General features: G+C 44.8%; 1 protein-coding gene across 1 annotated transcript in view; it reads right to left on the reverse strand.

Moving 5' to 3' along the window:
* Positions 1 to 27,383, reverse strand: part of LOC311242140 (fibulin-1-like) — a gene marked incomplete at both ends in the record, with an annotated part of 67,466 nt that overhangs the window by 26,074 nt on the left and 14,009 nt on the right. Inside the window, 8 exons of the mRNA XM_084331093.1 lie at positions 1,749 to 1,874; positions 3,302 to 3,424; positions 13,789 to 13,932; positions 15,827 to 15,964; positions 16,307 to 16,444; positions 18,510 to 18,647; positions 19,336 to 19,425; positions 27,221 to 27,335. Coding sequence (XP_084187219.1) covers positions 1,749 to 1,874; positions 3,302 to 3,424; positions 13,789 to 13,932; positions 15,827 to 15,964; positions 16,307 to 16,444; positions 18,510 to 18,647; positions 19,336 to 19,425; positions 27,221 to 27,335 — 1,012 coding nt within the window. The remainder of the gene's footprint in view (positions 1 to 1,748; positions 1,875 to 3,301; positions 3,425 to 13,788; positions 13,933 to 15,826; positions 15,965 to 16,306; positions 16,445 to 18,509; positions 18,648 to 19,335; positions 19,426 to 27,220; positions 27,336 to 27,383) is intronic.

A 27,383-nucleotide genomic window follows, 5' to 3' on the forward strand; every position in this document is an offset into this window, starting at 1 on the left:
GAAACACACTCCTACACAGAGCTGCCTCTACGCCTGTACGTCACACAGGCTGAAACACACTCCTACACAGAGCTGCCTCTCTGCCTGTACGTCACACAGGCTGAAACACACTCCTACACAGAGCTGCCTCTCTGCCTGTACGTCACACAGCCTGAAACACACTCCTACACAGAGCTGCCTCTCTGCCTGTACGTCACACAGGCTGAAACACACTCCTACACAGAGCTGCCTCTACGCCTGTACGTCACACAGCTTGAAACACACTCCTACACAGAGCTGCCTCTACGCCTGTACGTCACACAGCCTGAAACACACTCCTACACAGAGCTGCCTCTACGCCTGTACGTCACACAGCTTGAAACACACTCCTACACAGAGCTGCCTCTCTGCCTGTACGTCACACAGCTTGAAACACACTCCTACACAGAGCTGCCTCTCTGCCTGTACGTCACACAGGCTGCGAAACAGCTCTGCCTCAAGTGCCGTTGTCAATTGGTTGAGTCCTTTCTTAGCACAATCCATGCTATTGTTCATAATGGATATCCACAGCTCTGCTTAGTTAGACACAAAACAAATGTAAAGTAAAGCTGCCTACAGATGTTCTGAATTCTGCACTTTGCTCTCCGTGAGGTCGGGGGCAGGTATATCTAGTTGACCATCATCATGGAGGTGCACTAGCTGCTAGCAGCTATCATGCAATACTATTTGCCATGTATGCAATACTTTTCGGGGTAAGATAGATTCAGTTTGCCTAGAAAAAATAAACAGTGATAATGAAAGACCATAAACAATTGCAAATACAGTTAACCAAAGAGGCTCTTTCGGAGTAAAAACAACAACAAAAAACCTTTCCTGCTAAGATCTTGGGACAGTTTTTAACATGGTATTAAACCCCTCTTGTTGGGGACTTGAAGCCGTGTTCTCATTGGTGGTGCTTTGTAAGGTCAGACTCAGTGGCAACCGGGGTCAACGTTTAAATAATTTTAACTAAGAGCGCAGCGCTCTGTGACAATTTTGAGCGATGACATTAGTTCTGGGGAGCTGGGTATCCAGTATGAAGCACAGCGTGGATTGTGTAGAGAAATAACTATCGTTCAACATCATCTTCAATGAGTAGGAAACTGGGCTCGGTGTCCAAAATTCTCAACTGATGCTTAAAAGGGGCTCTTCACCAAATAACAACGCTGATTTATTTTGCACATCATTTCACACATATCCCAAGGCTCTAAGCTGTTTTGAACACATTAATTTAGTTTGACAGTTATTGAGAGTTAATGATTTTGAATATCTCCTCCCGTGATGTCATCAGAGGACACTGAATCCTTGTCTTGTGTTAATTATCACTAAATGTAATAAGGATTGCAATAGGTATTGCTATTTTTTCATCTACATCATTTCATTGGCTGTAATTAACACAACACAAGGATTCAGTGTCTTCTGATGACATCACAGGAGGAGATATTCAAAATCATTAACTCTCAATAACTGTCTAACTAAATTAATGTGTGCAAAACAGCTTAGAGCCTTGGGATACATGTGAGATTATGTGCAAAATAAATAAGTCGTGTTTTTTGGTGAAGTGCCCATTAAACGTTTTTTCATTCCAAAATAAATCTAAAATGTGGCTATATAGACAAAATAAATTTAATTTTCCATTTTCTTTTACTCATGCAAGTAGGATTTAGAAGTTCAAGGGGCTGTGAAATTCTTCACTAATACAAATGTCAGAGAGAGATCTGGGTTTTTACCTTCGCAGTTCCTGCCGTCCGAGGCCAGCTTGAAACCTGAAGAACAACTACACTGGTAGGACCCCTCTGTGTTGTCACACTTGTGGGCGCAGAGTCGTCCTGGATAATGCCTGCACTCATTGATGTCTAAAGGTACGGGGGCAGACAATTTCAACAAAAAGAGCATATAAGAAACAGAAACATATATACATTTTAGGATATATTTTGTATTCAAATGTTGAGTCATTGAGAAGGTTGTGTTGAAGTCACTATAGTTAGCAAACAAACTGCAATTTTGGTTTACATTTTTAGATGGTTTCATGAAAAGTGACTTGACTCATTGCAACATATAGAATAGAGAAGATACATCAATATATTACAAAATTCCAATATGAAATTATGACATTAGTTTAGCTTGTTCTGTTTGGTGCACTTCACCAAAAAAACAATGCTGATTTATTTTACACATAATCTCACACACATCCAAAGACTAAACAGTTTTGCACACATTCATTTAGTTTGACAGTTTATGAGAGTACATTTGAATATAGATGTAGATGAAAAAATAGCAATACCTTATAAGGACTGCCAACTTATTTCCTTTAATTGATCTACAACACGACTACAATTGATCTTAACACGACGCAAGGATTTGATGTCCCCGATGACATCACTGGTGGCCATATTGAAAATAATTGAATAACTGTCAAACTAAATGAATGTGTGCTAAGCTGTTTAGTCTTTGGATGTGTGTGTGAGCTTGGTGAAGTGCCCCTTCAAGACACATTTTCAGATGCACTGGAAGCCTATGGCAGTGGTCAATCGGCAGAAAATAACTACCACATTTTGTCAGTAATGGTAGAAGATTATGAAAAAGAATGAACCCACATGTTCAAAAACACTGGTATTGTCCTTTAACTCGGTCACCATTTGGCGAGGTGTTTCAGGCCTCTCTCTTTTTTTCACAATCTTTTACCATCACTGAAAGACGTGGTAGTTAATTTCTGCCGAGTCATCACTGCCACTGGCTTCCAGTGTATCTGACAATGTATTTAAAGGATGATTATTTTCGAATCCAAACGGCACCTCTGTCTTTATGCTCCTTGCTGTGGATGTTGTTGAAGCAGTCAAATTAACTGAGCTGCAGCAAACTAGTTTAATTACTCGTTTGTGGACTAGCTAGCTGATATCCTTTACAACTACTGACACCTGACGGATGTGCGAATCGGGGGAAACAAGAGTAGATGGTGCAATCTTTTACAGGAAGCAGATCCGTCTGAAATGGTTTGATTATGACGACAACCAGGAGGGTAGTTTTTCAAGGGGATTTAGTCATATTTCCACAAGACTCACGGCTATACCATTTTGGGTAACCTTAAAACTGACGTGCCTTCTGGTAATCAATGCAATGGGATTGAAAAAAAAACGATTTTCATTGTAGTGTTTTTTTTTCTTTTATACAATTCGGGAAGGTCAAGCTCATTTTCTCCCTGAGGTAGGAACACTAGATTGCCACCAGGGGGCGACTCAGTGAAAGTAGTGACTGGGATTGGGAAGAGGAGATGTGGTCGTACCTTCACACTGCTTGGCCAGACTGTTGAAGATGAAACCGGGCCGACAGTCACAGCGGAACGTCCCCACGGCGTTCACACAACCGTGACCCACACACACATGACCCACCCGACACTCGTCCACATCTGAGAGAGAGAGAGAGAGAGAGGAGCAGAGAGAGAGACATGAGCAGAGAGAGAGACATGAGCAGAGAGAGAGAGAGGAGCAGAGAGAGAGTGAGAGAGTGAGAGAGTGAGAGAGTGAGAGAGTGAGAGTGAGAGTGAGAGAGAGAGAGAGAGAGAGAGAGAGAGGGGCAGAGATACCAGCATTGTTTATCATTGCTACAAGAGAAACTGTGGCGAGACAAGTAGATTCAGAAAAAATTAATAACGCACATCCTCCGTTCCTTGGTGCTGAGCCAAACCGTAAAAACAGTAGTACATGAAACAAAGCGGGGCTCGCAACTCACTTTCGATGCTCCAAGGTGTTTTAATTGTGACAAAATAGCAGATACAACATTTCGACCCATCCGGTCTTTTTCAAGTATGACTAGTAGACATTGGAGAATCAAAAGTGAGATACTGTACATGAGAACAAACAGGATATACTGTACATGAGAACAGACAGGATATACTGTACATGAGAACAAACAGGATATACTGTACATGAGAACAGACAGGATATACTGTACATGAGAACAAACAGGATATACTGTACATGAGAACAGACAGGATATACTGTACATGAGAACAGACGGTATATACTGTACATGAGAACAGACAGGATATACTGTACATGAGAACAGACAGGATATACTGTACATGAGAACAGACAGGATATACTGTACATGAGAACAGACAGTATATACTGTACATGAGAACAGACAGGATATACTGTACATGAGAACAGACAGGATATACTGTACATGAGAACAGACAGGATATACTGTACATGAGAACAGACAGGATATACTGTACATGAGAACAAACAGGATATACTGTACATGAGAACAGACGGTATATACTGTACATGAGAACAGACAGTATATACTGTACATGAGAACAGACAGTATATACTGTACATGAGAACAGACAGTTTCCCCAACACACAATGTAGAAGATGTGCTCACATACATCTATTTCTATGACATCACTCTACACATCTCTATGACATCACTCTACACATCTCTATGACATCACTCTACACATCTCTATGACATCACTCTACACATCTCTATGACATCACTCTATACTCCATCTCCATGGTTGATACCAATGACTTCCTGCTAGGCTAACTGTGCCTAACTATGTAAATAGGGTCCAATGTTCACAAATATTTTGAAGGGAAAAAACACTGCAACATTTTGTATTCAAAGTATATATTTTAATTAATTAATAATAATACATTTAATTTATAAAGCACGTTTCAAGCAATAGAAAGCCAAGAGTGCTTTGACAAAACAAAAAATGAAAAGTACAAATACAAATGAATAATAAAATGCAGGACTCGGTAGACAAATTGCATATCACAAGCAATAAAACATTTGAATTATTATTTTTTTTTATTATTGAAACAAAAGGAGTTACTAAATATCATGCAATACCGTATACGGGCCCTCTTGAGGACGATTTTGAAATTTGAAATTTATTTGAAGGATAAACCCCTTGAGATATGCTATCTCGTTTTCGAGGGGGTCCCACGAGCACTTTAGCGGCCCGCCGGGCGTGCATATTTTTTAATACAATATATAGATCGAATTAAAGCTATTTGTCACCTGTTGATGGCCAAAATCCATTCAGCGGTACTCGAGTTGCATGCCGATATGTGAGGCGTGCGCCGAAGTAGACGGTGTTACAAAGGGTCAGATTAAACCGAATATATATATTTATTGCTTGAGATCCCATGTATAATATTTGTATATCGTCTGATATCCCTTGTATAATCTTTGTACATATACACGGAATATCCCTTTACCTGGTACAGGCCAGACCATAATATTCGTTCTCCTATTGGACAGCGACCCCCTAGGCGCCACGGCCATACCCCCAATGCCGAGTTCAAAGCCACCGCCAAGGCTTGTCTCAACATGCCCAGGTTTGCGCAGGAATACGAGACAGAAATAAGGTTGGCACTAGATTATTCATTTTACGTATAAATACATTGCAGGTGGATACAGCAGTAGTCTTAGTCTTAGTTACCTGAAACGAGTTACCCTCAAACGTTAAAGCCTTCATCACGAGTCAACGACCAAGTGAAGTGAGCAACCTTGCATCTAAATAGAGCACTTATAACCGCGTGCGAATAGGATAGTAAAAGTGTCAGAGCTTAGTGAAATAACGTCAAGTTCGACCTAGTTAATGTGAAGTACCGTGCACAGGAGAATCTACACCGGTGAATGCAGAGCCCTTTCCGGCTGGATTATTGCTTTGGTACTGTGGTTGCTGGAGCAGAGAACCGTCTACCCCGCTGCTGTGTGGGATTTACCCGTGAGGAGCATCACTCGAGCCCGTCTCTAGGAGAGGCTGGCTGGCTTTCACCTATGCTGTTGCGCATACTTGGATTATAGCTGCTGCTTTCGTCTGCCGATCGAGGGGAGTACATGTACCGCCTCCCGTAGCTGGAGCTTATTGATTCCTCGTTCATCCAGACTTTTGCATTCGAACATTCCTCTCCCCTGCTGGCTTACAACCGGAGGGAACCCCTTAGTATCTCCAGCTGACCTACGAGTGTACCTGATATAATTCTTATGCTACAGGTGGTATTAATTATCCCCTTCGTAATATGCTCATGGACTTACGCTCTTGACCTATTCATGCACATTCTTCGCCTTACAAGCACAACTCTCAATCTTAACACTTTGACTGCCGGGACCCGTCTTTAGACGTCTTTGCTGGCCATGCTAAAGTTGCCGGAGGACGCGTTACGTCGTCCTTATATCAATATTTCAAAAATCTGCGATCGGATTCATATGTCCCCTCCGCTGGCCTGAGATCCACCAGCAGGACCCACTGAGCTCTCTGGCGGTTCAGGAGCGCCATCTGGTGGCCGATCGGCGCAATCGCCAAACAGGATGTTGAATAGAGGTTGTCATGACGACCGTAGTACTTCCGGGCGCTCGCTATAGGTCATGGGACTCTGGCTCGTCATGCTACACGGTGATCGATTGGCAATAACTCTATAAACAACATGATTTGGACGTATATACCATTATACAAGCTGGAGATGGACCGGTTAAAAATATATCCCATAATGATAAGATTTCTACTCGACGATGATCGGCCAACGGCGCGCGGAGACTGGGGTGAGTTTCAGCGTGTAACGTTACCGTCTTCGATACCAACTGCTATTATCAACATTTGACCCACATTAGATGATTGGTATAACGCTGCCCACGGAATTATAAACGCCCCCTCGCCCATCCGGTCAACATCAGATGACGTGTAGTAACTTCTAGAAGTACGTCTAGTTGGAATTTTTTATATCGCGCTGATTGCCATCAAACTGTATTTCATCATCAATATAATGCATTTGGGGCTATATATCACGTTCTGGAGAAAGCTGCAGAAAGAGATGAAAACATACTTATACATTAGACCATACTTTACTATGAATATGTGAATGAAAAAGTTTAACGTTGCTACACAATGAACAATACATATAGGACTTTGAATGGGCCCTAATAATGGCAATGTAGCAATAGAATTTAAAAAGTTATAGCCCTGCAAAGAAGGGGACTTTCTCCATAGACAAATAGCGCTGGCAATCTATGGTATATCATGAATTTAACCTTAGGCAGCCAAAGTGTTAATAAATGTAAGATAATCTTGGTGCTCTTCTAATAAATATTATTATAAACAGTACTTTCTTGTTAAGCCGTGTTATTGTGGGGGTGTTCATCACATATACCTGTGTACTGTATGGCCAGTAGTAATGTACATAACGCAGTAGTGGTTTAATGATACCATACTTATCAATACAGTCAGGGAATTGTACCCCTCAGTTACAATTGGTCCTTCGAGCCGGAGGGTAATTAGCGTAATATTAATATAATATTAATATTGACATGGCCAGCGGTGAACACTCCACAAACGGCTCTTCTAAGCTAGAACGCCCGACGCGCAGACGGCAGCCACCTCCTTACCTAGAGGACTACGCTGCCAGTCTACTACCTAGCTTTATAAAGAAGTTAAATACGGATAAAATAAATAAAGCGGATAGTCAAAGCATGTCAAATCCTACCGACCAGACGACCCTGCCAGTAGAGACCCCAGTGGGTTCTAACGTAACTGACCAGGCTCACGGGGGGGACCAGGAGGGACATGACATGACTATACCCCACAACGTCAACGGGACGGTCCCCGGAGAGCTCCAGGATAAAGAAAGCGCTCCAGGGACAGAACTCGACCCACTACCAGAAGAGAAGCGCGCCCAGGAGACGGACCTCGAGGCGCGCCCAGAGAACAGATCTCCAACGAGCACTGCCAGAAGCCGATCACCTCCGTCGGTGTCTTTCCCTAGCGAAGCGGACAAGATGCTGGCGCAGGCATTCATCGCCACCCTGGCAGCCTCCACCGAACGCGATCGACTTCAAGCGCAACAGACGAGCGAGCGCGAACAAGCTGCAGACCAACGAGAGCGCCTTCACGCGCAACTCCAAGCGCAAGCCCTCAGTGAACGCGAACATTCTGCAACCGAGCGAGAGCGCTTCCAGGCGCAACAAAGGAGTGAAGACGACCGCATAAGACTGGAGACCAGACGCCTTCAGACGGAAGAGAACATTGAAAGAAGCCGCGCCGATGCGCAGCACGCCGCCGCCAATGCGCAGCGCGACGCCGCCAATGCCCACCGCGAAGCACAGCGCGACGCCGCCCATGCCCAGCACGAAGCAGAGCGCGACCAGCTGCAGGCGAAGATGGTAGAACAATTGATCGCCATGGCGACACCCCCTCTCTCCGCACGGAGCTCCCGGAGATCATCACGACAAGGGTCTAGGGCACATTCCCCTACCCGACCAAGCGACCCGGGACCCCGCCAACAGGAGGATCCTGTCCACGTCTCCGAACCCCCTCCCCGGCCGGTCCATACGAGACCCAGCAACCGGGAAGAACCGGCCTACGTCGCCGAGAGACTGACTAGAAGACTCCAGGACCTAGCAGAAGAAGAGGAAGAGGAGGAGTGTCAAGCCGACCAGCAGCAACGTACTCTGGACCAGGAGGCCCAGTACAGCCCCGACCAGCAGCAACGTACTCTGGACCAGGAGGCCCAGTACAGCCCTGACGTCAGCCCCGAGGCACTGCGCTACAAACCCCCGACTCAACTCACGGGTGAGTTTGACGCACCGTCAGCACCGAGGAACAGCACCTGGGTACCCGGCCCCTGGTACCCACCAAGTACCAGCCCACGACGACACGTACGGGGAGACTCGCCCAGGAGGCCTCTCCCACAACGCTCACCGATGTGCCAGCCATCCATGGCATCGTACCTTGGCACACCGACATTCCCGGATTTTACACGCGAGGACAGAGCACAGTACACGGAGCTACGGATGTGCTTAGAGACTATGATGTCCGACGTCCCTGATGAGACGTACAAATATGCTATCCTCCTCAAGCACCTGAAGGTGCCCAGAGCGCATAATATAGCGCTGGCATATTCCAACTCAAGTACCCCATACACCGCGGCTCTAGTAGCCCTCGACCAATGTTATGGACGCATATGGGACTACGTGATACAAGAGATAAGAGACATCGACCGTCTCCCCCCAGCCAGAGACAACAGAGCATTAGATGACCTCTCTATCAAGGTACAGTCCCTGGTAGGGATGCTGGGGTCCCAAAAGGAAAAAGGGATATACGAACTGTACGCTAACTCTAATGTAGAAAGGATATTAGAGAAGCTCCCTCCCGCCCAACAAGAGCGTTTTCGGCGGCAGAGAGACCACCGTGACCCCAACGGCCCAGAGGCATCCCTCCTAGACTTATCTGATTTCCTCGCCAGGGAGGTCAGCAGCCTACGACTGGACACGTTTGCGTGGAGTGGACCAAGCCCAAGACCAGGACCTCGGGGACCAAATGATAACCGCCGGTCGGTGACCGTTATGCACCAAGCCGAATCAGTACCGCAGCACAAGAACCACAACACCCCCTCGACGAAAGAGGAGTGGAAGATTGAATGCCAGTACTGTGAAGGGGAACATCGGCTGTATCAATGCAACACTTTCGGGAAGCTGACCACGGACGAGGTGAGTCAGTGGATCAAAGACCACCGCCGCTGCTTCCGCTGCGCACGCAGCCATATGGCAGCTGAGTGCCGCTTGAAGAAGAAGTGCAGCAGGTGCGGCGGCGCCCACTTGGAGGTCCTGCATGACATCAACAGGCGTCCGCCAGGACAACAAAGTGGGCCCGTCACGGTAATGTACCAGGCCGAGGTGGTGGCACCAGTACCAAAGATCCACCAGACCGCTCCCTACTGTACCGACTGCTACAGCAGACACTGGGAGTCACGGTGCTACTCGGACGACCGCGAGTCGGCACCACCCCAGACGATCCAAGGCAACCGACCAACAGGAGTGCTCCATATAGACCAGCATAGCGGGACCCCCCCGAGTGCTCATCAAAGTGGTCAGAGTGCTCCTGAGCTACGAGGACAAGATCCTGGACACTTACGCCGTCCTAGACGATGGGTCTGAAAAGACTCTCCTCCTCGCTTCTGCCGCAGCCCAGCTGGGTCTGCGGGGTGCCAAAGGAACAATGACCATACGTACCATCAGAAGAGACCAGAAGACCATAAAGGGTAAAAATGTCTCCTTCAAGATAGCAGCGGGCCCACATCGGACCCAAAGGATGCCCAGTCGCGGTTCAGACCCGACTGGGGTGGACGCTCCAGGGCCCCCTCTACGGACTTGACAGTCCACCCACGCCGACACGCTGCCTGCACACAAAGGTGAGCGACACCGGCCACTCTCTCGTACAGCCCGTTGAGAGGCTATTGACATTAGGCGAGAGGCCTGTGAGAGAACCGTGGGCACAAGAGGGAGTTCCGAACTCCACCCCCCTCAGCTGCGCTCCAGATGTAGCTGACCTCGAACCCAGCACCCCAAGCGACTCCTTGATGGGGCGACCGGAACCGGCCCCTCCTCAGACGGGGTACAGACCAAACAAGAGGAACAGACGGAGGATGTGGAGGCGCAGCCAAGCACAGATCAAAGCAGTCTCAGGCTCGCTTCCTCCTAACCCCCCTACCATCCCTTCCAGCCCGTCAGAAGCGGGTCAAGGACGGGGACAACTTAAAAGTGGACACAGTCGTCGTGATCATAGACCAGTCACTACCCCGAGCTGCGTGGCCGGCCGGCCGCGTAAGCAAAGTGATCACTGGTGCCGACGGAAAGGTCAGAGCGGCAGAAGTGCTCGTCCAGGGACGGACATACACCCGACCCGTGGCGAGGCTGATAGAGTTGCCAAGGCTACCCGACTCCCTTAATGACGACCATGACCCACTGACTTTGTGAATTGCCCTACTCCTCACAACGGACATTGAGTAGTGGACAGTGCGGTTAATCTGTCTCTGCTTATCTAATTAGGTGCGGACTAATTAGGAGGCGGCTGTTACAAAGGGTCAGATTAAACCGAATATATATATTTATTGCTTGAGATCCCATGTATAATATTTGTATATCGTCTGATATCCCTTGTATAATCTTTGTACATATACACGGAATATCCCTTTACCTGGTACAGGCCAGACCATAATATTCGTTCTCCTATTGGACAGCAACCCCCTAGGCGCCACGGCCATACCCCCAATGCCGAGTTCAAAGCCACCGCCAAGGCTTGTCTCAACATGCCCAGGTTTGCGCAGGAATACGAGACAGAAATAAGGTTGGCACTAGATTATTCATCTTACGTATAAATACGTTGCAGGTGGATACAGCAGTAGTCTTAGTCTTAGTTACCTGAAACGAGTTACCCTCAAACGTTAAAGCCTTCATCACGAGTCAACGACCAAGTGAAGTGAGCAACCTTGCATCTAAATAGAGCACTTATAACCGCGTGCGAATAGGATAGTAAAAGTGTCAGAGCTTAGTGAAATAACGTCAAGTTCGACCTAGTTAATGTGAAGTACCGTGCACAGGAGAATCTACACCGGTGAATGCAGAGCCCTTTCCGGCTGGATTATTGCTTTGGTACTGTGGTTGCTGGAGCAGAGAACCGTCTACCCCGCTGCTGTGTGGGATTTACCCGTGAGGAGCATCACTCGAGCCCGTCTCTAGGAGAGGCTGGCTGGCTTTCACCTATACTGTCGCGCATACTTGGATTATAGCTGCTGCTTTCGTCTGCCGATCGAGGGGAGTACATGTACCGCCTCCCGTAGCTGGAGCTTATTGATTCCTCGTTGATCCAGACTTTTGCATTCGAACATTCCTCTCCCCTGCTGGCTTACAACCGGAGGGAACCCCTTAGTATCTCCAGCTGACCTACGAGTGTACCTGATATAATTCTTATGCTACAGGTGGTATTAATTATCCCCTTCGTAATATGCTCATGGACTTACGCTCTTGACCTATTCATGCACATTCTTCGCCTTACAAGCGCAACTCTCAATCTTAATAAATGTAAGATAATCTTGGTGCTCTTCTAATAAATATTATTATAAACAGTACTTTCTTGTTAAGCCGTGTTATTGTGGGGGTGTTCATCACATATACCTGTGTACTGTATGGCCAGTAGTAATGTACATAACGCAGTAGTGGTTTAATGATACCATACTTATCAATACAGTCAGGGAATTGTACCCCTCAGTTACAGACGGCATACTTTTTATTTGTTCAAATACCACTCCCGACTCTCGAGCCTCTACCTCCGTCAATCATTTGGCAATCTCGAATATTATTGGACAGGGTTCAATCAAATTTTTTTGCTCCCGATCCGATCCCGATCATGTGATTTTGAGTATCTACCGATACTGATCTTTCCCGATCCGATCTTTCACATTAGTAACCGATTTAAAAATATATATATATTTTTTTCTATTTTTCTCCCATCCCAATTTCGCCTCGTCAATTCTTCCTTCAATTCTCCCCTCCCCTGTCTCGAACGTTGCTAGACTATGCCTCCCACTGGTCGGCTGCAGTGAGGACCAAGCCTTGCATCACGTGTCCCCTCCGGTACACGAGGAGGCAGCTGTCGCATCTTTTCACCTGAACAGCACGATCTCTCAGTGGCAAGGAGTAACGCCCCCGATACTTCCTGATTCTGCTGTACAGGCGCACCAAGCGACCTATAGGAGACGCTGTCCACAATGTCCAATCCCCACCCTCTGGCTTTCCCACCCCTAACACTGCCAATTGTGTTAGTATGAACGACCAGCCAAGCCAGTAGCAACGCCGAGAGCTGGGCTCGAACCCAGCATCTCCTGCGTTAGTGGCGAGCGCCTTGCCATTAGTAACCGATTTGACGCATTTGTCAGAAACTGGCGAAGCGAGACTGTTGCCTCAATAGTCCCTCGAGGGGCTCAAGGTGGCTCGAGCGCCGGTGGCTCACATTACATTCACCCTGAATGTTGACGTTATCCAGGTGAAAAGTTAACTTCATTCAAGCGAGGCATTGCAACCGGAGTAATCTAAAAACTCCGCCTCCAACCTGCTGCTTCATGAGAGCAATGGCGCTATCGTCTGTAAAAATCAGGTGACTGCAAGTTCTGCAACTAGTGGATGTCCCTCATCCTTGACATAAATAATTTGATGTATAATTAAATCAAAGGAAATGCGTTTGTTTTGGCAAAATTATTCTGCTCTGTGACAATAAATAAATGGATGATATGCAATTCAAAACCAAAACTAAGGCCTCAGTATGAGTTTAAGATGTGAACATGGTCATGTTTGTTGAATTAAAAAAAAAAAAAAAAAAAGTAAAAAAAAGAAATCCTGATTTATTTTCTTTTTTTTTATCCCGATCTTCTGAAAATCACGTGATCGGCCCCCGATCCCGATCACGTGATCAGATCGGGACATCCCTAGTTGTAAGGAATGAGTGTGGCTTTCCAATGGTACCCCACGTGGGAATGAGCGAATCAGGGATCTAGGTGAAAAGTCACAAGCGAATACAGGAAGAGAATTCTCCGTTGAATGCATTGGAGTCAGTATGCAGTCCTCAAGCTCAAGTAAAAAAATTGTCACTTTTGGGGGCGCCTGTTAAGAGGTTAAAGAGATGTATTTTCAAATTCCACATTTACTTAGGCCATGTTAGCAACTGCAAACTTTGCCGTCATCAACCAGCTGAGATAGCTAGCAAGCTAATATTGCTAACATTAGTGAATTTAAGTTCAGCAAGTCTTGTTTATGCTAAAACGTCGCCCGTTGGCCCCAGCCCCTGCTCTCTAAATATCGTATTGGCCAAATTATCGACCATCAGTCGACCACTAGTTACAACATACATCATTCAAAGACAAATCAACGATACAAACAAAGCAGTAACACAACAATGTACGGTATATAATCCGACGGCCCCAGTACCTTCACAGCGTGCCCTGTCCTCAGTCAGGTGATAACCTCGTCCACAGGTCACAATGTTCCTGCGACAGGTGAAGGACCCCACGGTGTTGATGCACGTCTGGCTCAGCAGACAGGGACTGGTCTGGGCTACACACTCATTGATATCTGAGCAAACAAAACACAAGAGGATTAACACATTGACTGCCATTCCCGACCGTTGAGTGCCAAAAACATAGATCTACGTTTCTGTTTCGTTATTTCTTTTATTCGCTATTGCCATTCATAATCCACCAAGGCACCTTGTACATGCTGTCCTGAATGTATCTGAGATCGCAGACGGACAATACCGCCGCCTAACGCCTTGCGGCCGGTATTGCTTGGACTGTGCATCGATCTAAGAAGTCCGGTCCGGGTTTTCCTTCTTGGGCATGAGTAACGTTATAACACACGGATTGGGGACACTGGAGCACCGTGGATTCATGTGTTTTGGTGGATAAACGTTGGACACACAACGCGATCAATATTTAGAATGGCGATCAGATAATTGGATTATTCTTTTTGCAGTACATCATAGACAAGGTAAGGACTATGTTACCAATCTTGCGTTGATCCGATTTCCGCAGCAATCACAGCAGTGTGTGTGTGTGCCGTTGGCTGCAATCAAAGCACGGAGGGGCGGCTTTTCCTCCCCCGCTTTCGTGCATGCATGATGAAACATAATACCGATAATCTAGCGTTTATTTCAGAATCATTCATAAATCAGGCGAGAAATGGCACGATTTCTAAGGAAATGCATTGAAGCGCTGTTTGCTGGACTTTCTTGGGATTAGACAGGATCACTATATAGATAGATTGGAATTCGTAGATTCGATTTTTTTCCGCGAGGTACTTTTCGACCTGTTCGTATACTATTTTTTCCATGACTTTTGAGATGGATGTAAGGATAGAAACAGGGCGGTAGTTGCCTGGGTCTAATTTGCTGCCCTTTTTGTGCAGGGGTGTTACTCTCGCAATTTTGAAGTCCTTGGGGACGTGTCCCTGTTTTATGGAGAGGTTTATTATGTGTGTGATGACTGGGGTGATGGCGGCTGCTGAGTCTCTGAGGAATTTGGAGGGGATGTTGTCATGACCAGTGGCCTTGTTCGGTTGGAGGGCGCTCAGTTTTTTTAGTACCTCATCTGTAGTTACCATTTCCAGTTTGAAGTCGTCTTTGTGGACGCCTAGGTTCTTGTAGTATGCTACTATGTGTTCTACCCCATAATGCCCTGAGTGGGAGGGTAGTTTGTTTACCAGTGTTGTGGCTATGTTTGTGAAGAAAGTGTTTAAGTAATTGGCTACATCCAGTTTGTCTGTGATGAGCGTGTTGTCCGTCTTTATGTTTATGTTTGAGAACCTGGTTTTAGGTTTTTTACTGCAGCCTACTGTAGTTGATTACTCAGTTGAAGAAACCTGGCTTGGCTTCAAAACCAAATTCTCAACAATACTAAACAACATGGCCCCCCTAAGAACCACCAGTGTAAAAAATCGCGCTGAGCCGTGGATGCACTCTGAAATACTGACCGCTATGAAAGCCAGAGAATGCTCTGAGTTTCGTAAAAGTCAGTCAAAGCTTACTAGATTTAAAGAGGTCCTTCTCTCTGGTAAGCACTAGATTTAAGAGTTCATATCTCTGACAGAGAAGATCAGAGAAGGTCCGTATGCATGATTGCATGTGGTAAAAATAGTTTTACAGATTTGTCAATTAGATCAACGAATCGATTAGTCAAAAAAGGTCATATGATTATTAGCCGAAGAATGAATTTAGTCAATGACAGCCCTAAACGGGTGTAAACAATAAAGAAAGAAAACAATTGCTGAATCGTGACGCATCAATATGAATGCGGTAAGCCTATCGCGTCCTGAATGTGTCTGTGGTTAGTGTGGTTCCCCAGTCTCACCTATACAGCTGCCCATCGCGTCCTGAATGTGTCTGTGGTTAGTGTGGTTCCCCAGTCTCACCTATACAGCTGCCCATCGCGTCCTGAATGTGTCTGTGGTTAGTGTGGTTCCCCAGTCTCACCTATACAGCTGCCCATCGCGTCCTGAATGAACCCGCTCCCGCAGCTGTGCCTCGGGCGGCAGCGGAAAGAGCCGGCGGTGTTGGTGCACACAAAGTTGTTCCCGCAGTTATGGGTCTTCAAAGAACACTCGTCAATGTCTGGGACAGGACAAAAGAGACAGATTTGGAGAAGTCCGTTAACTCTTGTGTGGTGTCTTCGCATTTTTGCTACTCACCCAATATTTGGTGGGTCTGGTCTGGTGGACCCACAACATTATTGAGATTATAAAACAATAAAGCCAACAGGTCATGTAGAAATAATTAAAGAGATGTTAATGTCATCCAGATTACAAGCAATCTAAACAGCATATATGGTTAATATTTGCCATTTACCCTAGATCACATTTATCAATAAAAGTGCTCTTCGTTTATTTGTGATCAAATGTGATGTCTGTAAAGAATTAAAAAAAATAATAATCTAGGCTCTTCTTAACTAGTCACCTTTGCAGCTGTTGTCCTCCATGAGCTCATAGCCGGTGCCACAGCTGGCTACCCGGTGGCAGCGAAATGACCCCTCTGTGTTAATACACAACTGGCCGAGCACACAGCTGTGGCTGAGGGTCAGACACTCGTTTATATCTGAGGAGAAAAGGGAAAATCTGTTGAATTAGAAAGGTTTACTCAAAAAGAGGCGCAAAGGGTTGCGCATCCCACTAACAAGACAACATACTTTTGTTACACTTATAATTAGCATGAGTAATGGAAGAGAATGCTCACATTTCCATAGGGTTCACTGCCATAGGCTGTATCTGAAAATGTGTCTTAAACACCACCTTAAACCCATGAAAGTCAGTACAGAAATTCTATAAAATGCCAGTGGTGAATTGGCAGAAAATAACTAAATCTAACGGTAAAGGATTATGAAAAAAGGAAACCCACATGTGAAAAGGCGGTCCTTTAAAAGTCACATGTGCTTTGTATGTCTGTCTTCTGAAATCTAAGAAGAAAAAAATAGTTGCTTAGCTTTGTTTTCTCACATGTTACATGTCTCTTGGTATCAGAATATTGGGGAAATTCTCTAATGCTTAGAGACAGTTTCAACTTAACAAGACTACACATTTCCTGTTGTAATGTTAGCTAATGCAGTAGTTGACAGGAAATACACTTGGGTCCAAACTGTTCCCTAGCAACAGGATTCCCAATATCAGATACCATTATCCATATTAGTGCATCCCAAAACTAGGTTTCATCAGAGCGCATTACGTTATAATAATTGCATGTAACATGAATGTACTAACACCTCTATGTCATGGTTGTTACTGAACGACAATAATCATATTTAGATTGTAAATACTGCATTGGGAACATTTCACTATCAATTCAAACGTTAAAAACTGAAATTGCTGTTTACTTGCTGATGATAGAACATAGATACATTCTCAGATTCCTACCGATCACTCCCCCTATTTTATATCCCCCCTATTTATGTCTCACTCTTGTTTTTATTATCTTAGGACTGTGTTGATTGTTAGCACCTAGGCCTAGGGCTTGCATTTAAATTTAGTTGTACCCGTTACAATGACAATAAAGATCATTAATTTACTTGTCAACTAGTACAGTGCCTGTATTGGGGGTGTGGCCGTTATTAACTCATTCCCCGCCAACAGCGATTATACTCGTTAATGGGCGCCATCCTTTGAACGCCAACAACGAGTATACTCGTTATTTGATCATTTTTAATATTCTATTCAATGTCACCGACCTGCATGTTGCCGTTAAAAGGCATACTGGGACGCCGAGGGTGCAGTACCGGCCGGATCCTGCCAGGTGGCAGTATCGAGAGTGCAGTAAACCCTGTTCCAGACCGGGTGTTACGTTTAAACCGCTCCGGGCGCAGTTTTTTAGTACAGGGAAGCCTAGAGATTCACTCGGTCGCTGTGTTGTGTCGTATTATGTCGTGGACCAGATGGACATCAGATGGACCAGATGGCGATCAAACAATTGGAATATTCTTTTTGGATTACCCCCGACCAGAGGTAAGGACTATCTGACATTAATTTCAGCTTGATCCAACAATGTTTTGATAGCGATCCAGCTGATCAGCGTTTTTAGTGTTCAATACGAATGCCGTTACTGGCAATCAAAGCATCAGAAACGACCCCCCCCCCCCCCCCCTTTCATGCATTCATGATGAAACATAATACCTATTATATACATTTGATTTGGAAATAGTAGCGTGTCCAGGCGCCAAACGCCAACACTTATAGTAGAATTCACGTTGCGCCCTATTACTCGCTTCCCAGGAATGATCCCTGATCACTCTGAAATTATACTTATATTCACCACAGGATAACGCGTGAACGTATGCATGAAAAAATTATCTCTTTTTTGCATCTTGGACGGAAGAAAGTCAGTGTCAAATTACTATAGTATTGTCTCCATAGCTATAATATAGAATATAGATATAGCTCTACAAACAAGGTGACACACTCCTATCTTTAAAGCGTGGCATAGCTACAACGGGACCCGGCTAATCCCTGGCGCTGAATGAGTTAAGAGCTCATGGCCGTTCAGAGCGCATGGCCGTGTAGTTGATTGGATGAATAGTTCTGAAAAGGACAGACTGTAGCTGGCTTTTTAGAGGCAGGAGTCCCGGAACAACACTCAGCAGTGAGACACTAGACTGCTCTTCTTAACTAGTCACCTTTGCAGCTGTTGTCCTCCGTGAGCTCATAGCCGGGGCCACAGCGGACTTCCCGGTGGCAGCGAAATGACCCCTCTGTGTTAATACACAACTGGCCGAGCACACAGCTGTGGCTGAGGGTCAGACACTCGTTTATATCTGAGGAGAAAAGGGAAAATCTGTTGAATACTGTAGCGCCACCATCTGGCCAAATTTTAAAGAAGAGGAACACATCAATAAATATCTATTTTGTCACTCTCTATCACCAAGATTTGTAGTGTTCCAGCGACTTCGGGTTCTTGAGAAGTGCTTTACAAATCAAATTAATTATTATTATTATTAGTGTCAAATTTCCCTCTGGATGATTAAAGTATTTCTATTCTATTCAATTGATATAAAACAATAGTGATTCTACCTATAACCAGTTCATGAATGCTTTTACATTTGCTGTTCGCAGTTGTTCTAAAACACAGCACACGGGAAGTGATGTGTTTTCACGTCACTAGCAGTAACATCAGTTTGTTTAGAAGGAATAGACGAAACTAGGTAGTTAGCATGATTTTTCAAGATGGAAAGCAAGTCAATACAGAGCGAAACAACAACAGCAATGACTGCTTATCACAAATAGATGTCGCCAAAACGAACACAAATCAGGATCTTGCGGATTACTACTTTAACTGCAAATTAACTGAACCCAGCTGATTATAGAATGATTTATTAATGAGTAGAATGATTCATTAATATATGAGAATGAATCATTGATATGAGTAGAATGATTCATTGATATATGAGGAGAATGATTTGTTAATATATGAGTAGAATGATATATGTATATGGTATTACTTACCCTCACAGTCGTTTCTGTCTGCTTTCAGTCGGTAGCCATTGTGGCAGGCACAGGTACCATTACCCACACACAGCTGAGAGCAGTTAGATCCTGACAACGATAGACAGAGATTATACAGAAGTATACACAGACAGACACACATTGGGTCCAAGTCATCTTTGTAAACAATATTACAGTATACTATATATTCACAATTAACATACAGTGTAGGTGATCGACTCAAGACACATTTGTAATGTTCTCTCATCTCTATAAAGGTACAATCTGTTATCTGTAATACCGTCAAACAGTGACTGGAGTTCGGTAACTTTTTACACTGTGAATTTCTCTTTAGAGGTGTGGCCAGCAGTAGTAACGCTTCCTCTATCCACACTCGACTCCAACCCACAATAAAGTGCAGCAGGATTTATTTTGCCCAGAGGTTGCCGTTTCTACAGCATTCTACCTTCTGGTCTCATTACAATAAACAGATGCAGATTACATTATTTAACAGTTAGAAAAGGTGCCAAACCTGAACAGGTCTCCTGCCCCTTCTGTGGTTCAGTAGTAGGGATCCAGCTTGTAGGTTCCTCTGTAACGTTATCTGGAACTATAGAGGAAAAGGCCTTCTTTACAATTTGATATGGTCTTTAGAAATTTCAGTATAATTTAAATGTCCTGAGCCGTTCAGCCATTGTGTGATGTGTGCCGGGTGCCAGTGTATGGCAGCCATTGAGCCTGCGTAGCCCAAGGTTGGGTGCTACACAGTGGTGGTGAAGGAGGCAATTTCCACCTTACATTGTGGGGAGGGCTTTGAGTGTCTAGAAAAGCGCTATATAAATGTAATGATCATTCATTCCTTCATTCATACTGGGGAAGAAAGTGTATATTTAGCTACAGCACATTTGAAACTTTGGACTCAAACACACACGGAGCTGGTGTTAAATGTACTCCTATAGAGTCAAATACACACTGAGCTGGTGTTAAATGTACTCCTATAGAGTCAAATACACACTGGGCTGGTGTTAAATGTACTCCTATAGAGTCAAATACACACTGAGCTGGTGTTAAATGTACTCCTATAGGGTTAAACACACTGAGCTGGTGTTAAATGTACTCCTATAGGGTTAAACACACACTGAGCTGGTGTTAAATGTACTCCTATAGGGTTAAACACACACTGAGCTGGTGTTAAATGTACTCCTATAGGGTTAAACACACACTGAGCTGGTGTTAAATGTACTCATATAGAGTCAAACACACACTGAGCTGGTGTTAAATGTACTCCTATACACTGGGCTGGAGTTAAATGTACTCCTATACACTGGGCTGGAGTTAAATGTACTCCTATAGGGTTAAATATGCACTGGGCTGGAGTTAAATGTACTCCTATACACTGAGCTGGTGTTAAATGTACTCCTATAGGGTTAAATATACACTGGGCTGGTGTTAAATGTACTCCTATAGAGTTAAATACACACTGGGCTGGTGTTCATGCAAATCATGCTTCTTTCAACTCCGCAACATCAGTAAAATAAAACCAATCCTTTCACCCGTCGACCTGGAAACGGTAGTCAATGCATTCATCACTTCACGCCTTGACTACTGCAATGCCCTCTACACCGGCATCAGTCAGGCAGCCATGTCCCGCCTCAAAATGGTCCAGCACTCTGCAGCTAGGTTCCTTACCGGTACCCGAAAGAGAGAGCACATCACACCAGTCCTAGCCTCCCTACACTGGCTCCCAGTCCCACTTAGAATAGACTTCAAAATCCTCCTACTCACCTTTAAAGCACTATCGGGTGCAGCACCCCTTTACATCACAGAGCTCATCACCCCCTACGCAGCACCCAGGTCACTAAGATCCTCCAACCAGGCTCGGCTGGTCCCCCCCCGCACCAGACTCAAAAAGAGGCGATCGCTCCTTCAAGGCCGTGGCCCCCAAGCTATGGAAACAGCTTCCCCTGGAGATCCGATCTGCCCCCTCGCTGGAGACTTTTAAGGCCCGTCTAAAAACCCACTTCTATTCCCTGGCCTTCAATAAACCCTGATTCTCCCACACCCTAACTCACACACTCCCATGTAATTTTATCCTGCCCCCTCCCTCTTGTATCTCTTCTTATGCTCCTCTGTCCCCTGTGTGCTACTGTACTTTGTGTTCCCCTATTCGTGTGTTGTCCTACTGTCCTACTCTCTGAATGTACTGTCTTGTCCTGCTGTGCCTTTTTGTATTTTTGTATTTGTGTATTTTATATTAGGACATTGATTTTAAGCTTTGACTGTACAGCACTTTGGTTGGCTCTTGTGCTTTTAAACGTGCTATATAAATAAATTACCTTACCAATTACCTTACCTTAAATGTACTCCTATAGAGTCAAATACACACTGAGCTGGTGTTAAATGTACTCCTATAGAGTCAAATACACACTGGGCTGGTGTCAAATGTACTCTTATAGAGTCAAATACACACTGAGCTGGTGTTAAATGTACTCCTATAGAGTCAAATACACACTGGGCTGGTGTTAAATGTACTCTTATAGAGTCAAATACACACTGAGCTGGTGTTAAATGTACTCCTATAGAGTCAAATACACACTGAGCTGGTGTTAAATGTACTCTTATAGAGTCAAATACACACTGAGCTGGTGTTAAAACTTAAATGTACTCTTATAGAGTCAAACACACACTGAGCTGGTGTTAAATGTACTCTTATAGAGTCAAATACACACTGAGCTGGTGCTAAATGTACTCATAGAGTCAAGTATACACTGGGATATATACACAGCAGAATATTTAACTCCACTCTGGCATTTTACTATTCCATTCTAATGACAAAAAGACTCATCACTGTGGCCTTTGCTCTTGTGTCAACAAAATGTTGATTTTCTCTCTTCAAAAGCTCAAACCACGCCTTTCTTTTGACTCCGTGGCACCCAAATGTTTTAGTGCTGTTGTTGCACCCTGTCCTAGCTAGCGTTCTGAAGCCAAAATATACTTAACAGCTGGGGAAACAAAAAGGAACAAGCCACAACAAGCCACCAGTAGGTCATCTTAAAAGGACCAGACCAGTCTGTTTGACATGTGGGTTCCAAGTCATTCTTCTTAAAAAGGACCAGACCAGTCCGTTTGACATTCTTGCCTTGATACAAAAACCAAGGTGCCTTTCTTTTTTCATGATATTCTACTGTTATTTTCTGGCAATTCACCACCATCATGGGCTTCCATTGTATCTGAAAATGTGTCCTAAACGCCACATAAACCCATGAATGACGCCACATCTGACTAGAATACCATGCTAACATCTGAGGTGCATTTCATGAAAAGTTGCTCTGTTGAGTCTTAATACGGCATCTAAAAAGGAAGAATACTTCCTCAGATACTGTAAACCTTTCAGAAAACAAGTGACACATAAGATGTTTGCATCATGGCATTTTAGTAAGATGTGGTGAATTTCTTCTGTTTACATGATGTTTAAGACACATTTTCAGATACACTGGGAGCCTAATGTCAGTGGTGAACCGGCAGAAAATAACTAAGTATGTATAAGTCTTTATTTATTCAGATTAACACACACAGACGCGAAGGGCGACCCACAGGAACACACACACACACACACACACACACACACACACACACATGCACTGAGTCACTGACGAAATGTTCTCTGCACTTCCCATCCCGTCGTCCTTCCCCCCAAAGGCAGCCGGGAGCAGACAAGGGCTGCAGCGTGCACCGCGCCCCGGGGATCAATCCAAGTGCTCCAGTCCGTCTTCGACAGTGTTAGCGATCTGTTATGCATGTTTTTCCATTGGGTTTATCTTTTATATGATTGTTCAGTGACGGTAGAAGATTATGAAAAAAGAAGGGCGCCTTGATTCTTGGATCAAGGCAAGAATGACTTGGAACCCACATGTCAAAAACACTGATGTGGTCCTTTATGAAGAATGACTTGGAACCCACATGTCAAAAACCCTGATGTGGTCCTTTATGAAGAATGACTTGGAACCCACATGTCAAAAACACTGATGTGGTCCTTTATGAAGAATGACTTGGAACCCACATGTCAAAAACCCTGATGTGGTCCTTTATGAAGAATGACTTGGAACCCACATGTCAAAAACACTGATGTGGAGGCGGCTGGGTGGCGCAGCGGACTAAAGCGCTCGTCACCAACGCGAGAGACACTGGTATCGGATCCGGCTGTCAGCGTTGCCTCCGGCTTGGCCGGCCGTCATACTGACACAATTGGCAGAGTCAGCGGGAGAGAGGCCGGTGGGGTGGTATTCTGGTCGTTGTAAACAGCGACTCCTACAGGTCGGTCAGGGCGCCTGCACAGCGAGGGAGGGAGATGGTGAGGGTATGTGAGCCTCCCACACGTTACACCTCGCCAATGAGAGTCCGCGCTGGCAGGTGAAAAGATGCTGCTGGCTGTCTCCTATGTCTTGGAGGAAGCATCTGATAGACTTCAGGGCTCCCTAGACCGACCAGTGAGGGGCACATGTGAGCAACAACCAGGGAGGGGAGGAGGGAATTGGCATAACGACTAAATTGGGATGGGAGAAAAAAAACACAGAAAAACAGGAGAAGGAAAAAGTGGAGCAAAAAAGAAAAAATACACTGATGTGGTCCTTTAAGAAGAATGACTTGGAACCCACGTGTCAAAAACACTGGTGTCGTCCTTTAACTATGTCACCTTTTGGCAAGGTGTTTCAGGCTTATCCAGCTGTCCGTCTGTAATAAACACAGCAGTCACACGCCAAGGCCCTCTACCCCCTGCAGGGCCACCTGCCAGGATGAGCTACACGCCAGAAATTCCCCATTTGGGAACAATAAAGATGTACTCTACTCTATTTGTGCGTTTTGTTTCGGTGTTATGGAAGTATAAGGTTGGAATTACTACTTTTTTGTTCATTATTCTGGCCATTGCACAACTCTGAAGCTGTTGTAAAAAATTATAAACTGAACTTTGATTGCTGTTCGGCACCATCCTTGAGAGTTGGAAGAGGGGGGGGGGGTACTAAAGCATGTTGTGTCCGGGTTTCCATAGACCAGGGACGTCTAGACCAGGGACATCTAGACCAGAGGGACGTCTAGACCAGAGGGACGTCTAGACCAGGGACATCTAGACCAGAGACATCTAGACCAGAGACATCTAGACCAGAGGGACGTCTAGACCAGAGACATCTAGACAAGCTTGAGGAAAAGGGGTTTGTTTGGGGAGCCAACTCCTGCAAAGGGAGCTAGCCGGTGTTCCACCAACCCCACTCCCAAGACGTCCCAGTGCAGGCTGGTATGATAACAGAGGATCTCATGTTAACTCATAAGGGAAGTGGAAATAAGAAAACCAGGAGTTGCAATTGGAAGCCATGCGTCTTGAGGGTCAGGGTTCTGGAGCCGGTCCGATCCAGCTGCCGGTCCTCCGACCCGTTTGCCCTCCTCTCCCCCATAGGGAGGTGTAGTCTGACGTCACTTTGGACCGCCCGCGAGGTCCACCCGTATATGGATGTATCATTGGGGAAATGGATTATCGGCTATTGTAACACATTCTGCCTCATGAACATTTGAAATACTTTCCATTTTTGCCCAAAATGAGTTCCCTTCTATCACTAACATTATTGTTTAAGCATTTTTGGTTGAAATAAAATGTGGCGATTTTTTTTAATGATTAATTGCGAATATTTTCATGTTGAGCTATAGATTGTGGATGAATACGCACAGAAAGGTACACCATGCAAATGTTAATGCTTTATTTGTATTAAACGAGACGATTTAGAAATGAGCAATGGGGAAATACGTTGCAATTTTGCGAGGTGGACCGGCCGGAAACAGCAATGATGTAACCACTACACCGGTCTCTATAGAGACAGCTTGGATGTGAGCAAGCACCTTGCTTTGGTGCCACCTTTCAGAGAGTCTGAGGTAGATTCCTAATTTCAAAGCATTAAAACTAGGGATGTCCGATATTATCGGCCGACCGATATTATCGGCCGATATCGGCAGTAAAATGTGATATCGGAAAATATCGGTATCGAAAAAAAAATAAAAAAAACAATATATTTTTTTATTTTTTTTTTTATTTAACATTTATTTACCCAGGCAAGCAAGTAAGAACCAATTCTTATTTTATTTATTGTCAAAAGTATGCATGTTGGTTTAATTCAACAACAAGAGATATGTAATGTTAATTTTTACTTTTTTTAATTATCATATTTTGCACAGATAATGCTTACATTTAGAAAGCCTTTTGAATGCATCCAGTGAAATTATTAGTTACCTGAAATTATTCCGTTTTTTTGGGGGGAAACCCTGCATATATCGGTATCGGTTGATATCGGTATCGGTATCGGTATCGAAATTAAGAGTTGGACAATATCGGAATATCGGCATCGGTAAAAAAGCCAATATCGAGCATCCCTAATTAAAACGCATCGAAATGGCCGAAAAGTGTGGCCTCTGTTACTCCAATATAAGTTCAGGAAGCACAGTACATACCTCCCCGTCACCAGAGGAGAGTTTGAACTATGACCTTGTGAAAGCCACCATGAGTTAGTGCCTAAAGCCTATAGGCAAAAATTCTGGAAATGTGAAAAGACTGCCAGACACGTGTCGAGTTTATGAGGAAGAATGGTGCACTTTTTGACAAATGGTGTCAGGCCAGCAAGGTTCAAACATTGGAAGATCTACGCAAGCTTGTATTGCTGGAGGCATTTTTTAATTGCCTGCCAGAGAGAGGTCATTTATTTAAATGAACAGAACGTACCATTTTGTACATTTTGAAAAGATTTTGTAAAAGATTTTCTTTTAGTCAATTCTTAAATGGCCAAATAATCTCACTTAACCTCACATGCATAATTCAGCCGACAGTTGACATGAATGCATCAACAATCACACAGTAAAGTGGACAACGTAAATAATAGTATTTCTTATTGAAATTGTTATCCACCTCAACTCTCATTTTGAGATGAGTCGCAAATCGCTTCCTGTTGAATGGATGACCTACCGGTAACTGTTCTAACAGCAATATATAATAAGCCATTTCAGAAGCAGAACGCACGCAATAAGTTCTTTTTATTTATTTTGTATCCACTTTTTCTCCTTATTTTTCTGTTTTTCTCCCATCCCAATTTCGCCTCGCCAATTCTCCCTTAAATTCTCCCCTCCCCTGTCTTGAACGTTGCTAGACCATGCCTCCCACTGGTCGGCTGCAGTGAGGACGAAGCCTTGCATCACGTGTCCCCTCCGGTACACGAGGAGGCAGCCGTCGCATCTTTTCACCTGAACAGCGCGATCTCTCAGTGGCGAGGAGTAACGTGTGGGAGGCTCACGCTGCCCCCGATACTTCCTGATTCTGCTGTACAGGCGCACCAACCGACCTCTAGGAGTCGCTGTCCACAATGTCCAATCCCCACCCACCGGCTTTCCCACCCTCTAACACTGCCAATTGTGTTAGTATGACGACCGGCCAAGCCGGAAGCAACGCAGAGAGCTGGGCTCGATACCAGCATCTCCTGCGTTAGTGGCGAGCGCCTTGCCCACTGCGTCACTCAGCCGCCACAAGTTCTGGGTTTTTTAAGTAATATTTGGGGGCAATTGACCAATGGTAGGCTTTTTTTTTTTTATCTTCGTAAGAGTATCTTATCTGGGTAAGAGGGCTCTCGACCACTCTTAAAATTTGGTCTTGCCTAAGAGAAAAGCAAAAATAAGAAAACATTGCTGAATCCCAGGTAAGAACAAAATAAGAATAAATGCTAGTTAAGAACAAAATAAGAGGAAATCTGTTCTTATATCGCTTCGTGAATGAGGCCCAATGTTTTGGGAAAAGTTAGTAATGTAATGTAGTATGTATGTATGTATGTATGTATGTATGTATGTATGTATGTATGTATGTATGTATGTAACCTCTGACCTGGGGTCGTGGTAGGCTTGGTGGCCGGGGTTGTGGTATTCTTGGTGGCCGTGGTCGGGTTTGGGCCACAGCAGGTTTTAGCTGCATGTTCACAATGTCTACCCAGCGACAGGCCCTGATCACAGGATAAACCCCGACCCACAGCAATCAGACCGAGGATACA

This window comes from Notolepis coatsorum (genome assembly GCF_963971535.1).
Source record: "Notolepis coatsorum genome assembly, chromosome: 15".
In the NCBI taxonomy this organism is placed as follows: Eukaryota; Metazoa; Chordata; class Actinopteri; order Aulopiformes; family Paralepididae; genus Notolepis; species Notolepis coatsorum.